The sequence below is a fragment of the Arvicanthis niloticus genome, chromosome 15, assembly GCF_011762505.2.
Source record: "Arvicanthis niloticus isolate mArvNil1 chromosome 15, mArvNil1.pat.X, whole genome shotgun sequence".
In the NCBI taxonomy this organism is placed as follows: Eukaryota; Metazoa; Chordata; class Mammalia; order Rodentia; family Muridae; genus Arvicanthis; species Arvicanthis niloticus.
The window spans coordinates 15,694,942-15,716,733 of record NC_047672.1 but is presented as its reverse complement, the minus strand read 5'-3'; the positions used below and the strand labels follow the sequence as shown (position 1 = coordinate 15,716,733).

Sequence of the window (21,792 nt, the reverse complement as noted above, 5' to 3'; positions counted from 1 at the left end):
TAGTCCAGCTCACCACTACCAGAGCCAAATACCGCGCTACTGCCTCCCGCTGTAGGAGAGTTTAGTTTGCTGCCGCCTGTCTCGTTGCCCAGGCGGCTCGGCTCCGGGAGCTCAAGTCAGGAGTGGACCGCGGTGGACTCGGAATAGGCCCGGAGGGAGGCGGTTTGCACGACCACCAGAGCCAGGCCATGGAGCTCGGGGAGTCGGGGAAGGTAGGACGGGAAAGGCACCGGGTCACTCTTCCCTTCTGTCTTGCATCCCGGTCTGGGCTAACGGATGAGCTAGTCTTGCAAGTGCTCACTCACCTGCCTGTCTGGGAGGCACTTACTCCTCTAGGTCTGAGCATCCCACCCCACTTCCTTCCCTCGGGTCATCCACCCCCTGCTTGTGGCTGCTCTGCCGGTGGTCCCGGGGTAGGGGTTAGCCAAGCACAGTGATACCAAAGTACTTCTGGTTTCCCTTTTCTCGTTTTTTAATCTTATTTTATTTTATTTTATTTTTACGTTTTGGAGAAGCCTTGCTTTTAAGTCATAGAGGCTGGAGAAAGGACACCAGTGGGTGCCAAAGGGTGGGCAGCTGAGAAATGAAGTAATTGTCTGGTTCTCCTTAGTTCCTCCTTCCCAGGGTAGGACTGAGAAGGGAAAAAAAGGCTTCTGGCATTTTCCTGCATACTTCTGTTTGTAGTTTATCAACTTCATGAAGAATGTGGACATGTTTTAGAAACACACTCCACAAACTTGCTTCAAGGTTTTGGGCAAGAAGAGGCTTTGAGATGGGAGATGAGGTAGGGTAGAAAGTGGGCCGGAGCAGAGGATCGAGCCTTGCTTAACAGGGTTGCTAGCTTGTAGGTATACTGGCAGAGAGACAGGCAGCTTCTGCCGATTAAGGCCTTTGACTGCTTTTTTGTAGCTAGTTCTTTTGTATAGAGTCAGGAGTGCTGAGGGTCAGACTCTGGGCCTTGGAATAGACAAGGGCTCTACCCACTGAGATACATCCTCAGCTTTTGCAGCCTTTCTTGAGGTTTTTTTGGGGGGAGGGTGGGGCATGGAAACAATTTTCTCAACAAACTTTTTCAAGTGCTATGAGACTTTTTCTCAGCCCTTTTGTCCCTCTCCGCCCCCTCAGTGTCCGTTTGTACTATGAGATTTGCACTGAATAAGATGTTGGACGTACAAGAACACATAGGAAGGCACCTTATTCCCCAGAGGACTCTCCTATAGTTCCCACTGGAGTAACGTGGATGAGCCTGGGAAGGTTGGCCTACAAACGAGGAAAGATCAGAAGTAAGTCTGGTGCTGTGATTTTATCTGGAAAGGTTTCTGCAGTAGACAAGCAAGTTGTTTTTGTTCGATTGTTTTGTTTGAGCGTCTCTCCCATCCTCCCTTTCCTCCAGTCCACTAGCTACACAGATTTTTCAGATCTGGCAGTCTATAGAGTGTCTGGGTGAAGGCAAACTCAGCTGGATCCGTAAGGAATGAAAGCTGTTTGGCCAGCCGGCACACACACTAAAAGGAATATCCATTTCTCTTGGGGAACGTATTCAGATTGGCTTAGATTGAAACTGAATTCAGATGAGGAAATGGGGCAGGGGGTATTTAAATTGATAATTTAAGGTTGATTTCCAAGCTCTTCTGCTCAGCAATACTCTTCCTTAACCTTTAACAAGAAAAGAGAGGCCTTGGAGGAATTAAAGGAATTTGATTTTTTGGGTTTTTTTTTTTTTTTTTTTCAGGTCCAACCACTAATTGAAAAATCTCAAATCTTGGGAATTTCTCTCTCAATTTTAGTCTGGGCCTGGCTTGAGCATCTCAAACCTCAAAGCCCACCCCCACCCCACCCATAGTGACACACTTCCTCTAACAAGGCCACACCTACCCTGGCAAGGCCACACCTTCTAATAGTACCTCTTCCTATGAGCCTATGGGGCCATTTTCAATTCAAACCTCGGGAAAAGGAACTTTGTGAAAGCAACTGGCAGTAAAGATACATTCATTACAAACCAGTAAAAAGACAAAGGCCTGGGTAGAACAGGATCTCAGGCTGCTGGGATAGGTAGAGGGATGGGAGGAGGAAGGACTCCTGTGGGACAAGGTAGAGAGAAGAGGGCCGAGCTTCACTTGAGAGGGTTTTGGTGCTGAATAGAGGACCCTGCTGAGATGGAATATTTAGACACACTTTGCATCCTGCATAGGCAAGGGACTTCTCTTATTCAAGCAGATTGCAGGTTTTATACAACAGAAGCAGAAGGTGTTTGCCATAATGTAGCTTAAAAGACTGGTGCCAGGTATTTGTGGATCACTCCGGCTGACAAGACACTTTGTTTCACATTCTGTGTCCACCTGGTGGTGCTGCGAAGGGGATGGAACCTTAGCCTTCACCGTGATACCTTCTCAAATCTCAACCCGGGGAGCCACAAGAAAAGGAAACCTTGTGTCCCTGGTCACAAGAGTTGAGTTTTTTGTTACAAGAGTTGAGTTTTTTGTTTGCTGGTTGGTTTGTTTTGAGAGCTAGGGTCTCACTATGTACACAGGCTAACCTTGATCTCATCCTGCCACAGTCACTGCGCTGCTGGGCAGTGCGCTGTACTGTATCTTCTGGTCACAGACTGGTTTTAAAAACTTGCACCCGTGGGAATAGACTGCATCCTGGTGTGCAGCATTCATCCTGGGCTCTCCCGTCCATGTGATCAGATTCTCTCTTCACTCCTCCACACGCATCCCCTAGGCTGTCTTTTGCTTGTGCTCCATTCCTGTGGCAGCATCTTTGCAGTAGCCTTTGGAAGACTCAATGCTCAAAGGCACAAATGCTTATTTTAAGTGATTGTTTTTGCACTATCATTCCACTACTCTGTATTATTATGCTGTGTGTGTGTATGTGGGTAAGTCAGAGAACAGCTTGCAGGAGTCAGTACTCTCCCACTGTGGCTTCTGAAGACCTAACTCGGGTCATCAGATTTTGCTGCAGGTGTCTTTACCTGCTGAACCATTTTGCTGCCACGACAGCTTTTTAAAACTGTTCAGTTTTTACATATTTGTAGACAAAACTTTGGTAAGTCATATACCAAATAATAGTAATTCTACTTCAATGATGAGAATGATATAAAACATTTTTTTTTTCTGGGGCTTGGAGAGATAGTTCTGCAGTTAAGGACTTGTTGCTCTTGAAGAGGATTCAAGTTTAGTTCCCAGCACCTATATGGTAGAGCACAACCATCTGTAACTCCAGTTTGGGGGACCTGACACCCTCTCTGACTTTCTCAGGCACTAGGCATACATGTGGTACACGTACATACATGCAGGCAAAATACTCAGACACACAAATGCTGTAAACAAAAAATTATTTTTTAAAATGAGGAACATTTGAGAAAGACACCTGACATCAATTTCTAACTACAAATTCACACATATGTGTGTGTGTGTGCATATACACACACACACACATACACACACACACATACATACACACACATACACACACAATGTAAAAATATAGATTTCCTAGATGAACCTCATAAAGAAGGCTCTGATTGAGTTCAGTGGTTGAGAATTTCTAGTGTTTTTCCACTGTGATTTGCACTCAGACAGCAAGAAAGATTGGGTGGCAGGGCCAGAGGAGTCTTTTGAACCATCATCTTGGTGAGTGTGGTGTGTGCATAGAGTCCGCAGGTACTACTAACAAGGTGGGAATAGTAAAGGCCAAGCTCCCGTCTGCCTGTTTTCCACTGAGCACAGGAGGAACACTGTCTTTCCCACAGACGCCACCTTGTCTGAATACTGCCCTTGCCTGCCCTTGTACTCTGCCCTCTCAGCTCCTTCCTGTGATTTTCGCCCTTTAGTGTGTGTTTGCTTATTCTGGAAATTGTAAGGTGTGACTGTCTCACCTGCTTTAGTTTTCAGTGCCCATAACTGTGCCTGGCAGACAGTAGTAGTGAAATTGTCACTAAGTGGATGAGGAAATGGATGAGCAGCCGTTTGCTAAGTCCTAGGGTTGGCATCTGTGTTTTAGGAGATGCCAGAGTTAACGCAGTTCCTCTTGTGGGAACATAGGGAGTAAGGCCCATGTCCTGTGTTAGTCAGATCCACAGAGTTTGCTTTCTCTTGTGGTTTCCTCAGAAAGACCACAGGCATCTTTGGACTGCTGTGATTGCAAAGAAACACACAGGAGCATTCGTCTCCCCTTGTGCAGTCTTCAATTTGGTCGTAATGGCTGTAAATAGCTTTGTGTTCAGTTTTGTAGACTGAACAAAAATACCGAGCCCTTGACCACTGACCACTGAAATTTAGGTTGGCGCCTAAGTGTCGCCAAGGAGTTATAACTGTCTATTTCATTTCCTGTGTAGAAGAAAAGTCTTCCTGAGGGCGTGAGAGTTTTGAACTTTGAAAGGTTAAGGTGTAATAGAGGGAGCTGAGCCCTGGGCATTGTCTCCATTACCAGTTAGACCTGCAGTAGCCCCATTTATTTGCAGTGTGTACCCACTTTTATCCATGATGTCTCTCCATAGTTTCAGATAACTGACTGTCAACCGCGGTTAATATAATACAGTAAGGTATTTTGAAGAAGAGAGACCATTTTTTCATAATTTTAATTACAATATTATTGCATTCTGTTTTGTTATTGTTCTTTGCTTACTATGTCTAATTTATAAATGAGATGTTATCACTTTTATGTATAGATGGGGAAAATACAGTATATAGAGACTCTGGGACCCTCTATGATGCAGGCATCTGATAGGGTCCTGGAACACAGTCCCTGAAGACAAGGGGAACTATTGTACTTGGAGGGGCATTGTAGTTTATTAAGTGCTATCCATCCTGGGGTTGTACGTATGCCCAGGGGATAGATGGCTGTCTTGCCTTACAGAACCTGAGCAGAATGCTAGAGCCTCTCTGTCAAGCCCACCCCAGAGAGAAGTTCCTACAGGTTGACAGTGCCGTCTGGTTCTGTGATTTCTCTAAACCCTGTGTTTCCATGGCCTCTGAGTTTTATCTTACGTAAGCCGTGAACCTAGGGCAGGGCTACTGTCTGAGGTAACCTTGGTCAAAGCACAGTGATGGCCCATTTGATCCAATGTGTCTACCCTTTAATTTTTTTTTTTTTTTTTTGAAAGAAAACATTTTCTTAAAACACACCTGTTTGATTTCTTTCTGGGTTAGGCAAGATGTGTATGAGGAGTCTGACACAAGCAAAAGTCAAGAATTCAATTATAATATTATAGTATAATATGATGTTATAATAATCTTTAGAGTAAGTAGAGAGGAAGTGGTGGTGTTTTAGACTGAGTGTGTCCTTCTGCCTTCTGTACACTTGATGGCTCTCAGACCATAGGATTTCTAATTTCATGTTTTGCTTTCTTCAAAAGGAAAAACCCATGTGAACTCTATGGAAGAGATGGACATGCAGGGTTCCACCAGAGAGAAAGGACAGTACCTGCCACCTCAAAAGAAAGCTTGCCATGCTCACTTCAGTACAGAGAGCATCACACCCGAGGAAGACTGGACAGGAGGAGACAAGAAACCCCCAAAGCCCCGCTCTATCCAGAAGTCGTGGTTTACAAAGTTTCCATGGTTGATCATGAATGAGGAACAGACAGCTCTGTTTTGTGCTGTCTGCCGGGAATATCCATCTGTCAGGGACAGGAGGTCGCGATTAATAGAAGGCTACACGGGACCGTTCAAGGTGGAAACTCTCAAATACCACGCCAAGAGCAAGGCCCACATATTCTGTGTCAATGCCCTGGCCGCCAAAGACCCCGTCTGGGCAGCCCACCTTCAGAGTCTCAGGGACAGTCCTGCAGATATCCTGGCCAGCCCTGAACACCCCCACACCACAGATGACCCCACATTCTACCTGCCAGGGCCTCTGGGGGACTTTGATGGTCCAGATGAGCTCCTGTCTAGCCCAAGAGCTGAACCAGAGGACGCTTCAGGGAGTAGAGCCATCCCTGCATTGTATTTAGACTGCGAGTCAGATCTGAGGCAAAAAGAAATTGGCAGAGACATCCTCAGTCCCTCAAATAGCAGCACATTATTTAAGGACAGTATTGATTTCTGCAGCCAGGTAACACATTTATTGATTGTTGTGCCATAGAGAGGGCTCCATACTGAAAGTGACATAAAATGCAAGATGATTATGGAAAAAAGAATGGTTGCAGTACTTGGCACTGACATCCTGGGGTCACCAGAGCACACATGCTTTTATATTTTTTGATCTTTTATTTATTTTTATTTTATGCACATGAGTGTCTGCTTACATGTGTTTGTGCACCACATGTGTGCAGTACCTGTGGAAGTCAAAAGAGGGTATCAGATGCTCTGGAACCGGAGTCATAAACATTAGGAGCTGTCGTGTGTGTGTGTGTGTGTGTGTGTGTGTGTGTGTGTGTGTGTGTGCTGGGAACTGAACCAGGGTCCTCTGGAGGAGCAGCACGTGCTCTTACCCAATGATTGTGTCTCTAGCTCCGGCTCACATTACTTTAATGCACTAGGTGTTCCTTTAAATGCTTTACAGGTATTAAGTCATTTAATTGGGACAGCTGCTGGATTATCTTCTGTTTTACAGCCGAAAAGCCCGATTCTAACTTCTCATAGAAGGAACAGTAATGTTTTTTGAAGAACTCAAGAAGCGGTCCACCATCACAAACAGAGTATAGGCCATTCTGTGATAGTCCTTATCTTTAACTTTTCTTTTTAAGACAGGGTTTCTCTGTTTAACTGCCTTGGCTATCCAGGAACTCACTCTGTGACCAGGCTGGCCTCCAGCTCACAGAGATCTGCCTGCTTCTGCCTCCTGAGTGTTGGGATTAAAGGCATGCATCACCCGCCTGGCTTATCTTTAACCTTTTCACAAATGATGAACCATGTCTAAGATTTGATAAATTCACCATGTTTGGAGAAAACTGTAGGTTGGGAAGAAGTGACTTCCTGGAGTCCAAAATCCACAAGCCACTGTGACTGACCGTCCGGCCTCTGCCCAGAGCCCTGGCCAGCAGCCTTGTACTTTCTTTCCATTTGGTACCTGGACCCCGGTGGAGGACAGTTCTCACCTATGTTATTCCACGTTTACCTAATTTCCTGGAGAGTCAGTAGCTAAGGAAACTGTTCTTTGGAATCTTTTTTTTTGGGGGGGGGGAGGGGGGGTTTCGAGACAAGGTTTCTCTGTGTAGCCCTGGCTGTCCTGGAACTCACTCTGTAGACCAGGCTGGCCTTGAACTCAGAAATCTGCCTGCCTCTGCCTCCCAAGTGCTGGGATTAAAGGCGTGCGCCACCACCGCCCGGCTTCTTTGGAATCTTTGAGAGACTCAGATTTTCTCCAGCTCTCAACATAAAGTAGAATTTAACAGTAAACTGTTGGTGATCAGAGGGCCAGCGGATAGCTGAACTGTTCTTCACAGATAACACTGTAGGGAGCCTTCTACTATGGTCAGGTTTTTCCAGAATCTAGAGGAAGAGCAGAGCTTCTCTTCATGTTCTTGTTTTTCAGTGTTAAGAGGTAATAATAACAGGTCTGATCTTCAGAGCCTCAGGACTCTGGGAGTGTGGTGTGGGTCAAACCCTCCTTAGTTGTAAACATCTCTAGTTCTTTTTAACTGCTGCTTTCTTCACATCCAGTGGGGGAGTTACGAAGACAGGCAGTCCCCTCTACAGCCACAGTGGGTATAAGGTGACCTTGGGGCTCCAGGTGGCCATGTACAATTAGATGCTATTCTTCTGTGAGTTTTCCTCTTTCTTGAAGACCGTTAGATTTGACAGAATCAGTTTGGTTTAACTACTATCTGGAGCTTTCGGATTTGATGACTTTCAGCAGGGAATTCATTCCTGAGCCTCTTGGTGCGCTTTCCAGGAGAAAGGCTGCAGACTCATTCCATCAGTGGGCTGAGTCATGCTGCCCTCTGTTGCAGGAGCTTCCTGACCAGGAGCGGCCGAAGGAGTCCAGGGTGTCCGGGGAGCTCCCTGCAACATTTGAAGACTTGGCTCTGTATTTCACTCGGGAGGAGTGGCGCCTGCTAGGCAAACAGCAGAAGGAGCTCTACAGAGCTGTGATGCGGATGAACTATGAGCTGCTGTCTTCCCTGGGTAAAGCTTCCCGTGGGCTTTCATACTCTTCTGTCATTGGCTAGGGACCTCAGGGCAGCTGTGACCTTCTCCCAGTTTTGCACTTTCCTTATGGGTAGAGAATGAGCCTGTCTTGTGTCCCTCGGACCACTGCCTGCTTTGGGTCACTGTGCTGTATCACTTCTTCATTCATCTTCCTGTGCATGCACCCCCAGTCTTATACTCCCATTCATGGACTGATAGCCATATGCTGGGTGTCCAGTGGACGAGTGGCATCTGCATGTCTCTGAGTGACACTGGAACGGCTGAGTTCCATAAGAGGTCTGGAAGAGTACCCTGGGGCTGCTGGCTGCTGATGTAGATGGGAGAGGGCCATAAATCCAGGTCCCCTGGATGGAGGAAGGACACCTAGACAGGACAGAGGGTGTGAATGGCATCTCAGGGTTTCCACTCCATCTCAGTAGCCCGAGGCTCTTCCATCTTTTCCAGCCAGCGCCATGGCCTGGGCACTAGTGTCAGTAAGTCTGGACCGTGGAACGTTCTGAGAGTGCTAGCGCTGTACTGACTTCTCCTGCATCTGTTCCTCCTTCCTCACTCTGCATCATTGTGGCAGACACCCCAGCTTGCCATGGAACATCAGATGGGGGGAGAGAGAGCTGTTGTGTTCTAGAACTGGTGTTTCCTAATTTCACTAGTGTGCACTGCAGGCAGGGCAGGCCACTGTGTACACACAACTGCAACAGCACCTCTCGTGACTTCTGCTGCTGAATGACTTCGTGATTGGCATGGCCCTTTATTTATACTACGACTGTGATCTGGATTACTTTCTAACACTTTTTCCCTTTTTCTTTTTCTGTTTTTTAGTGTGTGTGAGTGCTCTGTCTGGATGTGTATCTGTGTATCATGCGTTTGCAGTGCTGGTGGAGACCAGAAGAGGGCGTCACATCCCCCGGAACTGGAGTTTACAGATGGTTGTGAGCTACCATGTGAGTGCTGGGAATTGAACCTGGGTCCTCTGGAAGAACAGGCAGTGCTCTTAACCACTGAGCCATCTCTCTAGCTCTACTTTCTAACATTCTTCTTCTATAGACTTGTTTTTATCATTATTTGTAGTTCTATAATTATTTTATGTGTGTGTGGTACTGCAGTTTGGATCTAGGGCTTGTGTGTGCTAGTTTAACGCTCCGCAGCTACAGTGCACCCATCCAGTTGTTTGCAGTGCGTAGGGCTCCCTAGACATTTCAGAAGTTACTTAAGTAATAATTCTCTCATGGTGATGGGGTATTTGTCCCCTTGGTCTGGGTGCCTGTGAATGTGGCATACTTTCAGAACATCAGCACCACAACTGTACAGCTGAGCAGCAAGATATTTTTGTTCCTTGTATCTTATCTCAAGAGTAGTATGATGTACGTACAAAGGAGTGCTTCATAGTTCTCTTTTGGTAATTTTTTCCCCCTCAATTCTTTGTTTTGTTTTTTTGTTTTTTTTTGAGACAGGGTTTCTCTGCGTAGCCCTGGCTGTCCTGGAACTCACTCTGTAGACCAGGCTGGTGTTGCGGTAAATCTTTTGCCCATAGGGAGTCCAGAGAATAACGACACAAGTCAATAAGTATCAAATGAATGCTGCATGCCTAGATTGGGCAGATTTACCATTAAACTACACTATTCCCCGGCTATGAGAGCTCTTAACAACTTGCGGTTTCCTAGGTCAAGGCCTTCTTCGTCTTCTCTCTCTCTACCAACTGCCCTCTAGCTTCGACCAACTGCCAACTCCGCGCCACGCCGTCTTCTTCCCTCCGCTCTCCTCGTCTTCCTCCTTTTCCTGCCTCTGGCTCCTCCCACTCCTCTTCTACTGCCCAATCACTGGCTGTAGCCTTTATTTAACAAATTTGATTGGACAGAAGGTTTACAAGATTCACTCCTCCTTCGCAGCCCCTCCCAGGAGTGGAGTTACCATGACAACAAGAGGCTAGGGCTATCCACCACATTTCCCCCTTTTTGTCCAATAATAAAAAAATTTTTTTTTCTTTTCACATATTAATTGAACACTAGCTATTTTACCATGTTGTGTTTGTTAAAGTACAAGATAAACCTAACACCCAGTCCATCATTTTTGTTAACTAAATAGAACCTTTGCCATCTCTCTCAATTAAAAAACTTAGTTCTGAACCTGGCCTATGTCCTGTCTTCAAAATGAATAGCATCTGAAAATCATCTTCTCAAAGTAAATAGCCTGGGTTAGGCTGTGAGATTATAAATCTTCAACCCCATCAGAAATCCAGGATGACTAGTTAATTAAAGATATGGGAAGCACAAAGCGTGGCTTCTAAAACTCAGCCAATTTAAATAGACCACTGAACATCTAGACAGTTCCTTATTTCAAAATGTTGGAGCATCTGGTCTTCAGCCTTCTGGCCCAGGAATCATCTGACAGACCTAGTAATGCAGAATTACTAAGGGCTGATTACTCTGTCTTGGCAGATATAATCAGTCGACTATTCTGCAAGTGTGTTTCTTTTTTGCACACTATTTTGTCCGTAGATTAAAAGAGGCAATTCTTGCCTAGTGGCTGTCATACCACAACTGGTGTAACTCCAAAGATGCTCAATTTCTTCTTAGAATCCAAGACTGGGAAGCTGTCAGGATCAGATAGGTCTCCAATAAAATAAATGTTTATATCAGAATGTTTGTAATGTCAATTCTATGGATTTCTGACGTTTTTGAAAATCAACTATGTAAGGCAATCTGAACAGTTGTCTGTTAATTCCTTTCCACTATTTTTTTTTTTTTTTTTAAAAAGGACTGGGTCTAAGCCTTGTATTTCTAAATAAGATATATAGGCACAATGCCTACATGAGAGTAATATATTAATATAAATTCCATATCAATGTAAGAGATTATAATTTCAACCTTGTAATTATTATAAAGATTTCTTACCAATGTAAGATATACCTATTTTTTTTTTAACTGGGTCTAAGCCTTGTATTTCTGTATGAGTTATACAGGCACAATGCCTATATAAGAGTAAAATATTAATCCCACTTAATTTCTGAGATTTAGCTCTCTAATTCCCTTCCTGTCTGAAGCTACATTTGTAAAGTATTCCTTAAATTACAACACATGTATAATTTACAAAGTAACCAGAACCATCCACCCCAACCTAAGGAACTGGGGCGATGATCTCCTTTTGTCTGCTTCCAGCTGAATTGGGGCGAAGAATTCCCATCTGGGGGCCCAAAGGGAAACAGGAAAATTGGCTTAGTCAAAGGAGAGCTAGCTGGCATCATTTGCCTTGAAGTCACTGTGTACTGAACTCAGAAATCTGCCTGCCTCTGCCTCCCAAGGGCTGGGATTAAAGGCGTGCGCCACCACCACCCAGCTTCCCCTCAATTCTTATGTCTGGAAGTGGAGGCAGTGGCATTTCTGTGGCCTGAATGTCTGCCAAGGACTGGTCTGATGTTGAAAGCTTTGTGTATGTTTGATGTGATACTTAAACCAATTCTGCAAGTGGGCAGTAATAGTTTCCATATGAGAACAGCCCCCAGACTGCAGTCATTTATACGGTAAGTGTCCAGAGTGAATCCTGCTATTCTGAACTGAGTGTCCATTGGACTCAGATAAGATCCTTACTTTGTACGTCTCTTACTAGTTGGACTCCTCTTTGAATGGACATGTTTGTGGTCATCATGTTGGTATTAAAATGATGGCACCATGTAACTCAAGGTCTTTTGAAGTTCAAGCTGTGTGAGATTCCAGTCTTTTAGTCTTTCTTCCCCACCCCCAGCTAATGGATGGTGTCTCTTTCTGCCTTCCCTGTAGGTCACTGTTGATTCGGTCACCTTAGTGAGAAGTGGATAGACATTTAGGCCACACCTTCCTTTGACTGCTGCTTCACAAAGTTTATAATAGGAAAGACAATTACAGAGTTAAAATGGGGAAAATGTTCTTTCGGAGTTTGTCATTCTTGAGTGTGGCTTTTATTTTGGTTTGTGGAAGAATGGAACTGAAGCCCACACTCATTCTGGGCAGTTGCTTTACCACTGTGGTGGCTTGGCTGAAAATGGCCTCCGTAGGCTCCTAGGGAGTGGCACGGCTGGGAGGTGTGGCTCTGTTGGAGTAGGTGTGTCACTGGGGGACAGACTTTGAGGTTTCAGATGCTTAAGCCAGGGCCATCGTCACTCTCCCTGCTGCCTGTCCATTTGGATAGAACTCTCAGCCACCTCTCTAGCAGCATGTCTGTCTGTCTGTCTGTCTGTCTGTCTGTCTGTCTGTCTATGTGCTGCCGTGCTTCCCACCATGACAATATCTGGACTGTAAGCCCGCCCTGATTAAATGTTCTTCTTTATAAGACTTGCAGCGATCATGGTTTCTCTGCACAGCAATAGAAGCCGTGAGTAAGACACTCACTGTGTTCGTTAGGGTCACCGTTGCTGTGAGTTGTCTTGGGATTTCTTGTGCTGTGACAGAACATCATGACCAAAGCACCTTGGGCAGGAAGGGGTCTATTTGGCTTACACTTCCTTATTACACTTCATCAGAGGGAGTCAGGACAGGAACTCAAACAGGGCAGGAACCTGAAGGCAAGAGCTGATGCAGAGGCCATAGAGAGGTGCTGCTTACTGGCTTGCTTCCCCTGCTTCCTTATAGGATCCAGGCCCATCTGCCCAGGGATGGCACCACCCTCTATAGGCTGGGCCTTCTCCCATCAAACATTAATTAAGAAAAATGCCTTGCAGGCTTGCCTATAGCTCAAGTTTATGGAGGCATCTTCTCTTTTTGTGTTTTGTTTTTATTTATTTTTTAAGTCACAGCCTTTATTGAAGAGCAAGTAAACACGGTATCCTATGTACAGGCGGCACATGGTGCCAACTGCATTTGTGGATGTAGTAGTCCACTGGAGTTATGCCTTTGTCACGACCTTAGACAAATTCTGAACTAGCGTACAGTTCAGCTGTGCCAGCATGCTGACCTTAGCATGCTTAGATGTTGCATACTTGTTCTTGACAGTCATGTGCTTTGTACGGCCACGGTTCACCATGACTATATTCCTAGCCAGGTGCTGCATAACAGGAAGCAGGGGTTCGTCCGTGTAGGACAGGGCGTGCGTGCTGCAGGGTTGGTGTGCATTCACCGTTGTCAAGACTTTTCAGTGCTAAGCAAAAAGCCCCGGCTGCGATTTGAGAAGGAGCAAAATGCACCATGTCATAATCCAGCACGGAGAGCTCCATGAGGTATTTGGCCAAAGTATGCTGCTCGACGTCAGCCTCTCCAATTTTAGATGCTCTACAGAGGAAGTGCAGAGGCAGAGGGCGACCCAGATTGAAGTTCAGAACTCTCAGAATCTTCATCTCCATCTGTCCAATCTGGTGCTTAGTGTAAGTGTTGTTAGTCACAAAGGCAAAGTCACCTATTTCTGGAGGGTACATCTCCTCATATTTGCTTGCAATAAACATGGCAGTCCTATCAACCAGCTGTAGCGTCTTCTTGGGCACACATCTGTTCTGCATGAACCGATCAATAATGGACACAGTCATGTACATGGTCTCCTGTAGCAGCTTAAATTTCATTTGAACCTATACTAGCCAGTCAATTAGAATGGCTCTCTGGGCGGTGGTGATGCACGCCTTTAATCCCTGCACTTGGGAGGCAGAGGTAGGTGGATTTCTGAGTTTGAGGCCAGCCTGGTCTACAGAGTGAGTTCCAGGTCAGCCAGGGCTACACAGAGAAACCCTGTCTTGAAAAACCAAACCAAAACCAACCAACCAAACAAACAAACAAACAAACAAACAAAAAAGGATGGCTCTCATGTTTCCAGTGACTGCACGACCCAGGAGGTATTTTGGTCTAACTGAATGCTCTTTCTCCAGTTGTCTGAGGTAAGCATAGATATCTCTCACATATTCACTACAGAGGTTTGGATCGGCTCCATCATCTGCATCTGCATCACTCCTTGCAAGAATTACATCAGAGAAAGCCTGACACAGATATTCTTCTGCAGGTGCACATCCAGATGTTTCCATTGGGCTTGGAGAGGGATTATCCCTGAATCAAAATAGGTTCAGGAGAAAGCTTCTCTTCTGTAACAAGCTCAGCAAGTTCCGTCTCTGGCACACACACAGGCACCTTCTCCACAGGTTTTGGTGGGACTCTAACTGTACCTTTTCTGCGCCTAACCTCTTTGCTTCCTTTCTCAGAGGCACTCTTGCCTGTTCACTGGCTTTATTGCCAGTATCTCTCAGAGCAGTTCTCCGTCTCAGCCCGGGTTTGGGGGCAGCAGCAATGGCCACAGGCACACGCTTGGCGCCAGCCATACTGACCTTGGCCTTATTTTCTGTGTTAATTTTCGTGTTCCTAGTGACCCTGAGAGCCATGGCTCCTCCTGAAGCAGAGGTTTGCCGATTGGAGACGACACTCCAACCTCTGCCTGCCCACAGCTAAACATGAACAGCTGCTCCTCCACAGCAGGCCCCTGAGTGAACATTATACACTTGATGAACGTGGCCATTTCTATCCTGTATAACGTAACTGTAAAGATTTTTAAAATCACAACAGATACGACCAAAAAATCCAGAAGATTGTTAGAGAGTACATGAATAAATTCTGAGGTACATATTAGCCTACCAAAATTTAACCTAGAGGTTACAAACCACACGACTGATTTATACCCAGCTGTAAGACTGGAATCACAAAGATCTCTTGACAAATAGAAGTCCAGGACAAGCTGTGTGGTGCTACTGCTTCCTGTAATCCCAGTTCTCTGGAGGCAGAGGCAGGTGGAGCTCTGTAAGTTGGAATGAAATCTTACTGACCACAAGGTGCCATCTTCTTAATGGAGGCATCTTCTCAACTGAGGCTCCCTTTCTCTGGTGACTCTAGCTTGTATCAAGTTGACATAAGACTGGCCAGCACAGTTACTGAACTACAGATCCATCCCTGGATCTGTTTTCAAACAGACATTTCAGTTTGGTGCAACCAGTTTAACATTAATTTTCATCTGCTTAGCCTCAGTATGGCTCAGATTTTCAGCAGATATAGACTTTGAGTTATAGCCACTCACCTGTCAGTCACGAGCACCTGGCTGATCCAACAGTGCTTAGCCTACAGAGGATGGTCATCGTCCCATAGAGAAGAGGGCTTGGTCCTATCTGATCTTTCATGGCATTTGGAATGGCACCCAGGGCCTGGCACACACTGGGCAAGCACTCTCCCTCTGAGTTCATCCACCACCCATTCTGCTCTCAGTGTTAACTGTGCCTGTTCTACTCTCAATGTTAACTGTGCCTGTTCTACTCTCAGTGTTAACTGTGCCTGTCTTACTCTCGGTGTTAACTCTGCCTGTTCCACTCTCAGTGTTAACTGTACCTGTCCCCCTCAGTGTTAACTGTGCCTGTCCCACTCTCAGTGTTAACTGTGCCTGTTCCACTCTCAGTGTTAACTGTACCTGTCCCCCTCAGTGTTAACTGTGCCTGTCCCACTCTCAGTGTTAACTGTGCCTGTTGCACTCTCAGTGTTAACTGTGCCTGTCCCACTCTCAGTGTTAACTGTGCCTGTTCCACTCTCAGTGTGTTCTGCTCTCTGTTTCCTATCTGTCTTTCATTTTTGGATTCATTCTCTTAGAACTGTCTTTGTTACTCTGCAAAATATTTGACTGTTCCTTTATTTCCATGTTTTACATGCTGTTTTCACACTTTGATCATATTTGATGATGTCTCTTGCTTCCTGCCAGAAAACATCTAAAACATCTGATTTACATTGAACTGGTAAGAAACTAAAATTTGTCACTGGGCATGATGGTGCATGCCTGTAATCCTAATCCCAGGACTCAGGAGGCCAAGGCAGAAAGATCAAGGGTTTGAGAGGCTGACCTGAGACTATGTGAAAAGAAAAGAAAAGAAAAGAAAAGGGAGGGAGAGGAGAGGAAGACGGGGAGCAGGATGGATATTTGTAAGTAACAGAAACATCCAGGCTGACCTAGGTTTTTTTTTTTTGTTTTTTGGGTTTTTTTGGGGTCTGGTTTGGTTGTTTGAGACAGGGTCTCATGTATATCAGCCCGCTCTCAAACTCACTGTGTGGTTGAAGATGGCACTGGACTTCCAGTCCTCCTGCCTCACCTCCTAGGTGCTAAGACTACATGCACCACCACAGCAGGTTCCTTCTGTGCTAGGGTTTGTGGTGGTTTGCATAAGCTCAGCCCAGGGAGTGGCACTATTAGGAGGTGTGGCCTTGTTGGAGTGGGTGTGTCACTATGGGTATGGGCTTTAATACCCTCATCCTAGCTGCCTGGAAGTGAATCTTCTGCTAGCTGCTTTCAGAACAAGAGGTAGAACTCTCAGCTCCTCCAGCCCCAAATATCTTCCTGGACACTGCCATGTTCCTGCTCTGATGATAATGGACTGAACCTCTGAACCTGTAGGCCAGCCCCAATTAAATGTCATCCTTATAAGAGTTGCCTTGGTCATGGTGTCTGTTCACAGCAGCAAACCCTAACTCAGACAGGACTGAGCTCAGCATGCTGTGCACACTGGACAAGCGCTCCACCGCCATCCCAGCCCCTTAGCCTAGGATTGCTAGTAAAGGAGGCATCATGTGCTAAGCAGTCAGCGTTTACTACAGGTTAGCAGTGCTGTCTCTGAAAGAGTCTGTTTGTCTGTTTGTTTTGAGACAGGGTTTCTTTGTGTGGTCTTGGCTGTCCTAGAACTCACTCTGTAGACAGGCTGGCCTTGAAGTCAGAGATCTGCCTACCTCTGCCTCTTGAGTGCTGGGATTTAAAATATGGGCCACCAATACCCAACCCTGAAAGAGAGTACTTTTTCCCTTTCTTTCTTTCTTTCTTTCTTTCTTTCTTTCTTTCTTTCTTTCTTTCCTTCCTTCCTTCCTTCCTTCCTTCCTTCCTTCCCTCTCTTTCTTTCTTTCTTTCTTTCTTTCTTTCTTTCTTTCTTTCTTTCTTTCTTTCTTTCTTTCTTTCTTTCTTTCTTATTTCGAGACAGGGCTTCTTTGTGTAGTCCTGGCTGTCCTGGAACTAACTCTGTAGACCAGGACAGGCTTGGTCTCATGAGATCCACTGGCCTCTACCTCTTGGAGGGCTGGGATTAAATGCCAGCCCCAGCTGGGAAGACTTTACTAACTGGGAGCCAAAACTGAGAGGGAAGCTCTGCCCTGGAGATAAGTAGGAAGATTAGGATCACTAAGGGGAGGCCAGAGGGCAGCTTTTCCAAAGCTGGTCACAGGAGTGTGCTTCAGGTTAGGGCAGCCTGGAGCTACAGGGTGAGAACAAGCTAGGCCACAGTAATTCTTTTAGCTCTGATTTATGGAGTAGACCTCACCACCCTGGGGATGAGAGTAGCCAGGAAGGATCAGAAATCTTCATTGTCTTGAAGTTCTCCAGATCAGGCCACGTGAGCTCAGCTGGGCTCCCTACTGTGGTTCTCATAGGCCCAGGATTAAGATACTGGCCAGGAAGCCAGGCGGTGGTGGCGCACGCCTTTAATCCCAGCACTTGGGAGGCAGAGGCAGGTGGATTTCTGAGTTCAAGGCCATCCTGGTGTACAGAGTTCCAGGACAGCCAGAACTACACAGAGAAACCCTGTCTTGAAAAACCAAAAAGAGAAAGATACTGGCCAGGAGCCTCTGCCTGAAAGGACCTGTGGAGGAAGTGCTGCAAGCTCATTCCCAATAGTGGTAGAATCCTCTATGTGGTTGAGGAACTGAGGGCTTGCTGGCCATTCACCAAGCACCATGCTCCACCGTTCTTGTGACCGGCCCCACAGCCACAGGGAGAGAGGCAGTGGTTCAGTCTCCACCTTCCCTCCACCAGGGAGGGAGGCTCACAGTCCATTTGATGGCTTTCCCCCAGATATCCCCAGCACCTGGCTTCCTGAGCTCTTTGACTCTTTGACTCCCTCTTTGCAGGAAAGAGTAGCACTGTGCTTTCTGTGTTTGTGCCATGACCTAGCTTCAGAATAGTAGGTGGCAGGTGCCTCATTTTTAAAAAATCAGCTATTTGATAATTTTTGTGCAAAATGTTTTGATTGTATTCACCCCTCTCCCTCAACTCTTCCCAAATCTACACCCCCTTCCTTACCCACCTAACTTTGTGTCGTTTTAAAAAACTCACTGAGTCCAATTTATGCTTTCGGGTGTATGGCCTTTCATGTGAGCATGGTCAGCTTAGCAGGGGTTATACCTCCCCCTTTCCCATCAAATGGGAAAAAAAAGTGCTTGAGTTTTGTCTGACTTGAGCTTGCTCAGTCTTGTCACAGCTACCCTTGTTCATATATGCAGCTGCACAGTTGTGTCTGGGAAAACACTGGCACTTACGATCTCTCTGTCTTCTTTCTTGCAATGATCCCTGAGCCTTGGTAGGGGTGTGGGATGTAGCTGTGGGATGTAGCTGTGGGATGTAGCTGTGGGATGTAGCTGTGGGATGTAGCTGTGGGATGTAGCTGTGGGATGTAGCTGTGGGATGTAGCTGTGGGATGTAGCTGTGCAGAGCTGAGCACTCCAGTCCTTTATGGCCTGCGCATTGACCGCTTGTGGGTCTCCATTAATTGCCATCTACTGAATGAAGAAAGAAACTTTTCTAATGAGGGTTGAGAGATGCACTAACCTATAGGTGTTTGGATAAGCCATTAGCAGGTTGTTAAATACTGTGTTCACTTAGTAGAATGATAACAAGTGTTCTGCCCTAGGGCCTATGACCTGTCAAGCCACAGGTTCTTGGCCTCAGTAATGGTGTCAGGTGTAGAGTCTTATCTTAAGGAACTACTATTAAAAGCAATCAGAAAGTGATTAGTTACTCTCATGACATTTACTTACTATTGCACCAGTGGGCGTGTCCTGCCAGTCGTTATTGTAGCTTGCAGGGTTCATAAGTGGGTAAAATGGGTGGTTACTTTTATCCCCAGTGGTGTGCATAGCACCATCTCGTACTGAGTGTTAACCAATAGGGACAAAGCTTCTAGGTCATTGCCAGCTTGATTTCTCCATATTCTATGACTCAAGTATGTGGTGTCTATAGCAATAGGGTCTCACTGTCAAATTCTGGAGGATAATCTGTCCTTGACACGTCCTATGATGGTTGAGGGTTTGTGGTATCTCACTGGCCAACTGCAAAAGAGGAAACCTATTTTTGTCTCTGGCTTTTTATTTGTTAGCCTGCAGTGTCTAGTAGGAGCCTTGTTAGAGGTAACAAATCCATTTAAACTCTTTTAGAATTATATTTTATTTATTTAGAATTTATTGTATAGGTACACATGTATGTGGGTGCATGCCTGCCAGTCAGAGGATAGTTGATGAGAATTTGGTTCTCTCATCCCAGTGTATAGGTCCCAGAAATTGAACCCAGGTTGAACGCTTGGTGGCAAGTACTTACCTGCTGAGCCATCTTCCTGGCCCTGGTGCCTCATATTTGATAGGCAGACAGAGTCATATGTAAGCACCCTGTTGCAAGTGTTCATTGTTCTTCCTGGTTTAATTTTAGATGTTACCTAGTGATTCCTACTGTGGAGGATGAAGACATGGCCTCTTACACCACCCAGGTCCACTTCTCTCCCCTCCATCCTCTCAGAGCAGGAACAACAAACGTTTACGGTTGCATCAATGTAAGTTATTTGCCCAATTGTGTTTGTGTGTTATTTACTGCCGAGTGCTATATTGTGCGTTGTCCTTCATTGTAGATATTTTTTTCATATTTTTGGGGTAATTTTTTTTGTACTTGCAGTGATTCTTCCCAAACTCTCTCCAGTGGGGTTAAGACACTCCTCTGCTGTGTTTCCCTGTGGCCACACATCCTGAGACCTGTCGACTTCATTGGTTATCTGGGTGCTTTCTTCTTAGACCTTCTCAACAAGTTACCAAACTAGTTACTTAGCCTTCCACACAGCTGTGGCATAGCGACTCCTTTGTCATGTTGTCACTCTCCTGCTTTCTGGATCTGTCCCTCCTGTGGACATTTCAGTGACACATCTTCAAGTAGCTTCCTAACAAACAGTAGATGCAAAAGCTTCTTTCTGAGACATGGCAGATTTGCAGGTTCCTTCATGGTACCCAGAGGACTGAGGGAGGGTTTGATGGGCGTGGGATTCGGGACGGAAACCATTCATTACCTTAGCAGGATTGGAAAGCCCCGTTCTGCTGTTTTTACAGATAACTGCTGAGAAACTGAATAGTCCTCTTACTCCTAAATCTTAGAACACAATGTATTACTTCTCCTCTGAGAGCCTTTAAAATCTATCCCAGCGGCTCAGCAGTCAGAGCGTGGCCTGCTCTTGCAGAGGACTCTGCTGGGTTCATGATTCCCCGGCACCCGGCCAAGATGTGCCCACATCTGCGACTCTCCGCTGCCTGGAGCTCCAGCCTAGGGGCACCTTACACCTTTGGTCACTCGTGTACACATACCCACCACACACATGTGCATGGTTAAAAATAGAAATTACTGTTGAAAGTCTAGTCCGTTGTACTAAGGTGTGTCACGATATGCCTGCAGCGGGTATCGATATCGTTTGCTTCCCAGCTCCTTCCCCAGCGTCAGAGCTGGGGAAGTGTCTTCATGAGATTTCCGCAGTGATTTCTTTTATCTTTTATCTTTTTTTCTCAGAACTCTAATGTTAGTCAGATACTTCCTAGACAAGACTGTGTTTTGTTTCTTTTTTCTGCTTTTTTCCCCTAACAATTCACTTTTGTTTCCCCCCCATCTTTGGAGTTTTCTGTTTTTCTTTTTCAAATAACAGCTCTTCTGTAGATCTAAGTTATTCATTTACTTTATATCCTGATCAAAGCTTCCCTCCCCCTCCTCTTCCCAGTCCCTCCTCCTCACCTCTCCTCTTCCCAGTCCCTCCTCCTCCCTCTCCTCTTCCCAGTCCCTCCTCCTCCCTCTCCTCTTCCCAGTCCCTCCTCCTCCCTCTCCTCTTCCCAGTCCCTCCTCCTCACCTCTCCTCTTCCCAGTCCCTCCTCCTCACCTCTCCTCTTCCCAGTCCCTCCTCCTCACCTCTCCTCTTCCCAGCTTTCCTTCCTCTCTCTTTGGAGAAGAGGAGCCTCCCCTGGATATCCATCAGCCTTGGCATATCAAGTTGCAGTAAGACTAGGTGCATCTTCTTCTATTGAGACTAGACAAGGCTGTTTTGTTTTTTTTTCTCTGTTTTATGCTTTTTTTTTTTTTTAAATTTCCCAATGATTCAGTGTTTTGGAATTTTTCTGTTTCTGCTCTTGTTTCTGAGCCCCCGTCTTCATTCCTGCAGCGCCATCATGGCTTTATTACTGTCAGTATTAATTCTTTCTCTTGACGTCCTTTATTAATTTGGAGGCTGAAGGGAGGGCTCAGGGTTAAGATTCTCTCTCTCTCTCTCTCTCTCTCTCTCTCTCTCTCTCTCTCACACACACACACACACACACACACACACCTTCCTTTTACTGGCACAGAAGGTACAAGACCAGATAAGACCAGCCAGAGCTTTGCGCCTAGCAGTACCCCTGAGCCTATGAACTGAAAAAACGTTATCAACAACAGTATCCCTCACTTTTCAGTGTCCTAGGGATTTCTCTTGGAAGATTTTCCTGGATACTCTATCTCCATTCTTCTTCCCCCCAAATGGTGCTCTTTCCTGGGGGCCCCCTTGGTGTCTGAGCAAGCGTCCGCCCTGTCTTCCTTACCCACTAATGACTCCTGATGCCCCCAGCCCCAGTCCTGCCCTCCAGAGCCTGTTTCTGAATTGGTCTGGGGTTCTGTGCTGCAGACCACCTTGGCT

General features: G+C 45.9%; 1 protein-coding gene and 1 pseudogene across 1 annotated transcript in view; one reads left to right on the top strand and one right to left on the bottom strand.

Annotated features, from left to right (window-relative positions):
* Znf862 (zinc finger protein 862) overlaps positions 1-21,792 on the top strand; it is a 30,254-nt gene continuing 8,462 nt past the window's right edge. The window contains exons 1-4 of the mRNA XM_076913384.1: positions 1-212; positions 1,126-1,283; positions 5,360-6,057; positions 7,898-8,072. Of these exons, the coding sequence (XP_076769499.1) occupies positions 1,241-1,283; positions 5,360-6,057; positions 7,898-8,072 (916 nt within the window). The 5' untranslated portion in view covers positions 1-212; positions 1,126-1,240. The remainder of the gene's footprint in view (positions 213-1,125; positions 1,284-5,359; positions 6,058-7,897; positions 8,073-21,792) is intronic.
* Positions 12,951-14,421, bottom strand: LOC117720358 (G2/mitotic-specific cyclin-B1-like; annotated as a pseudogene).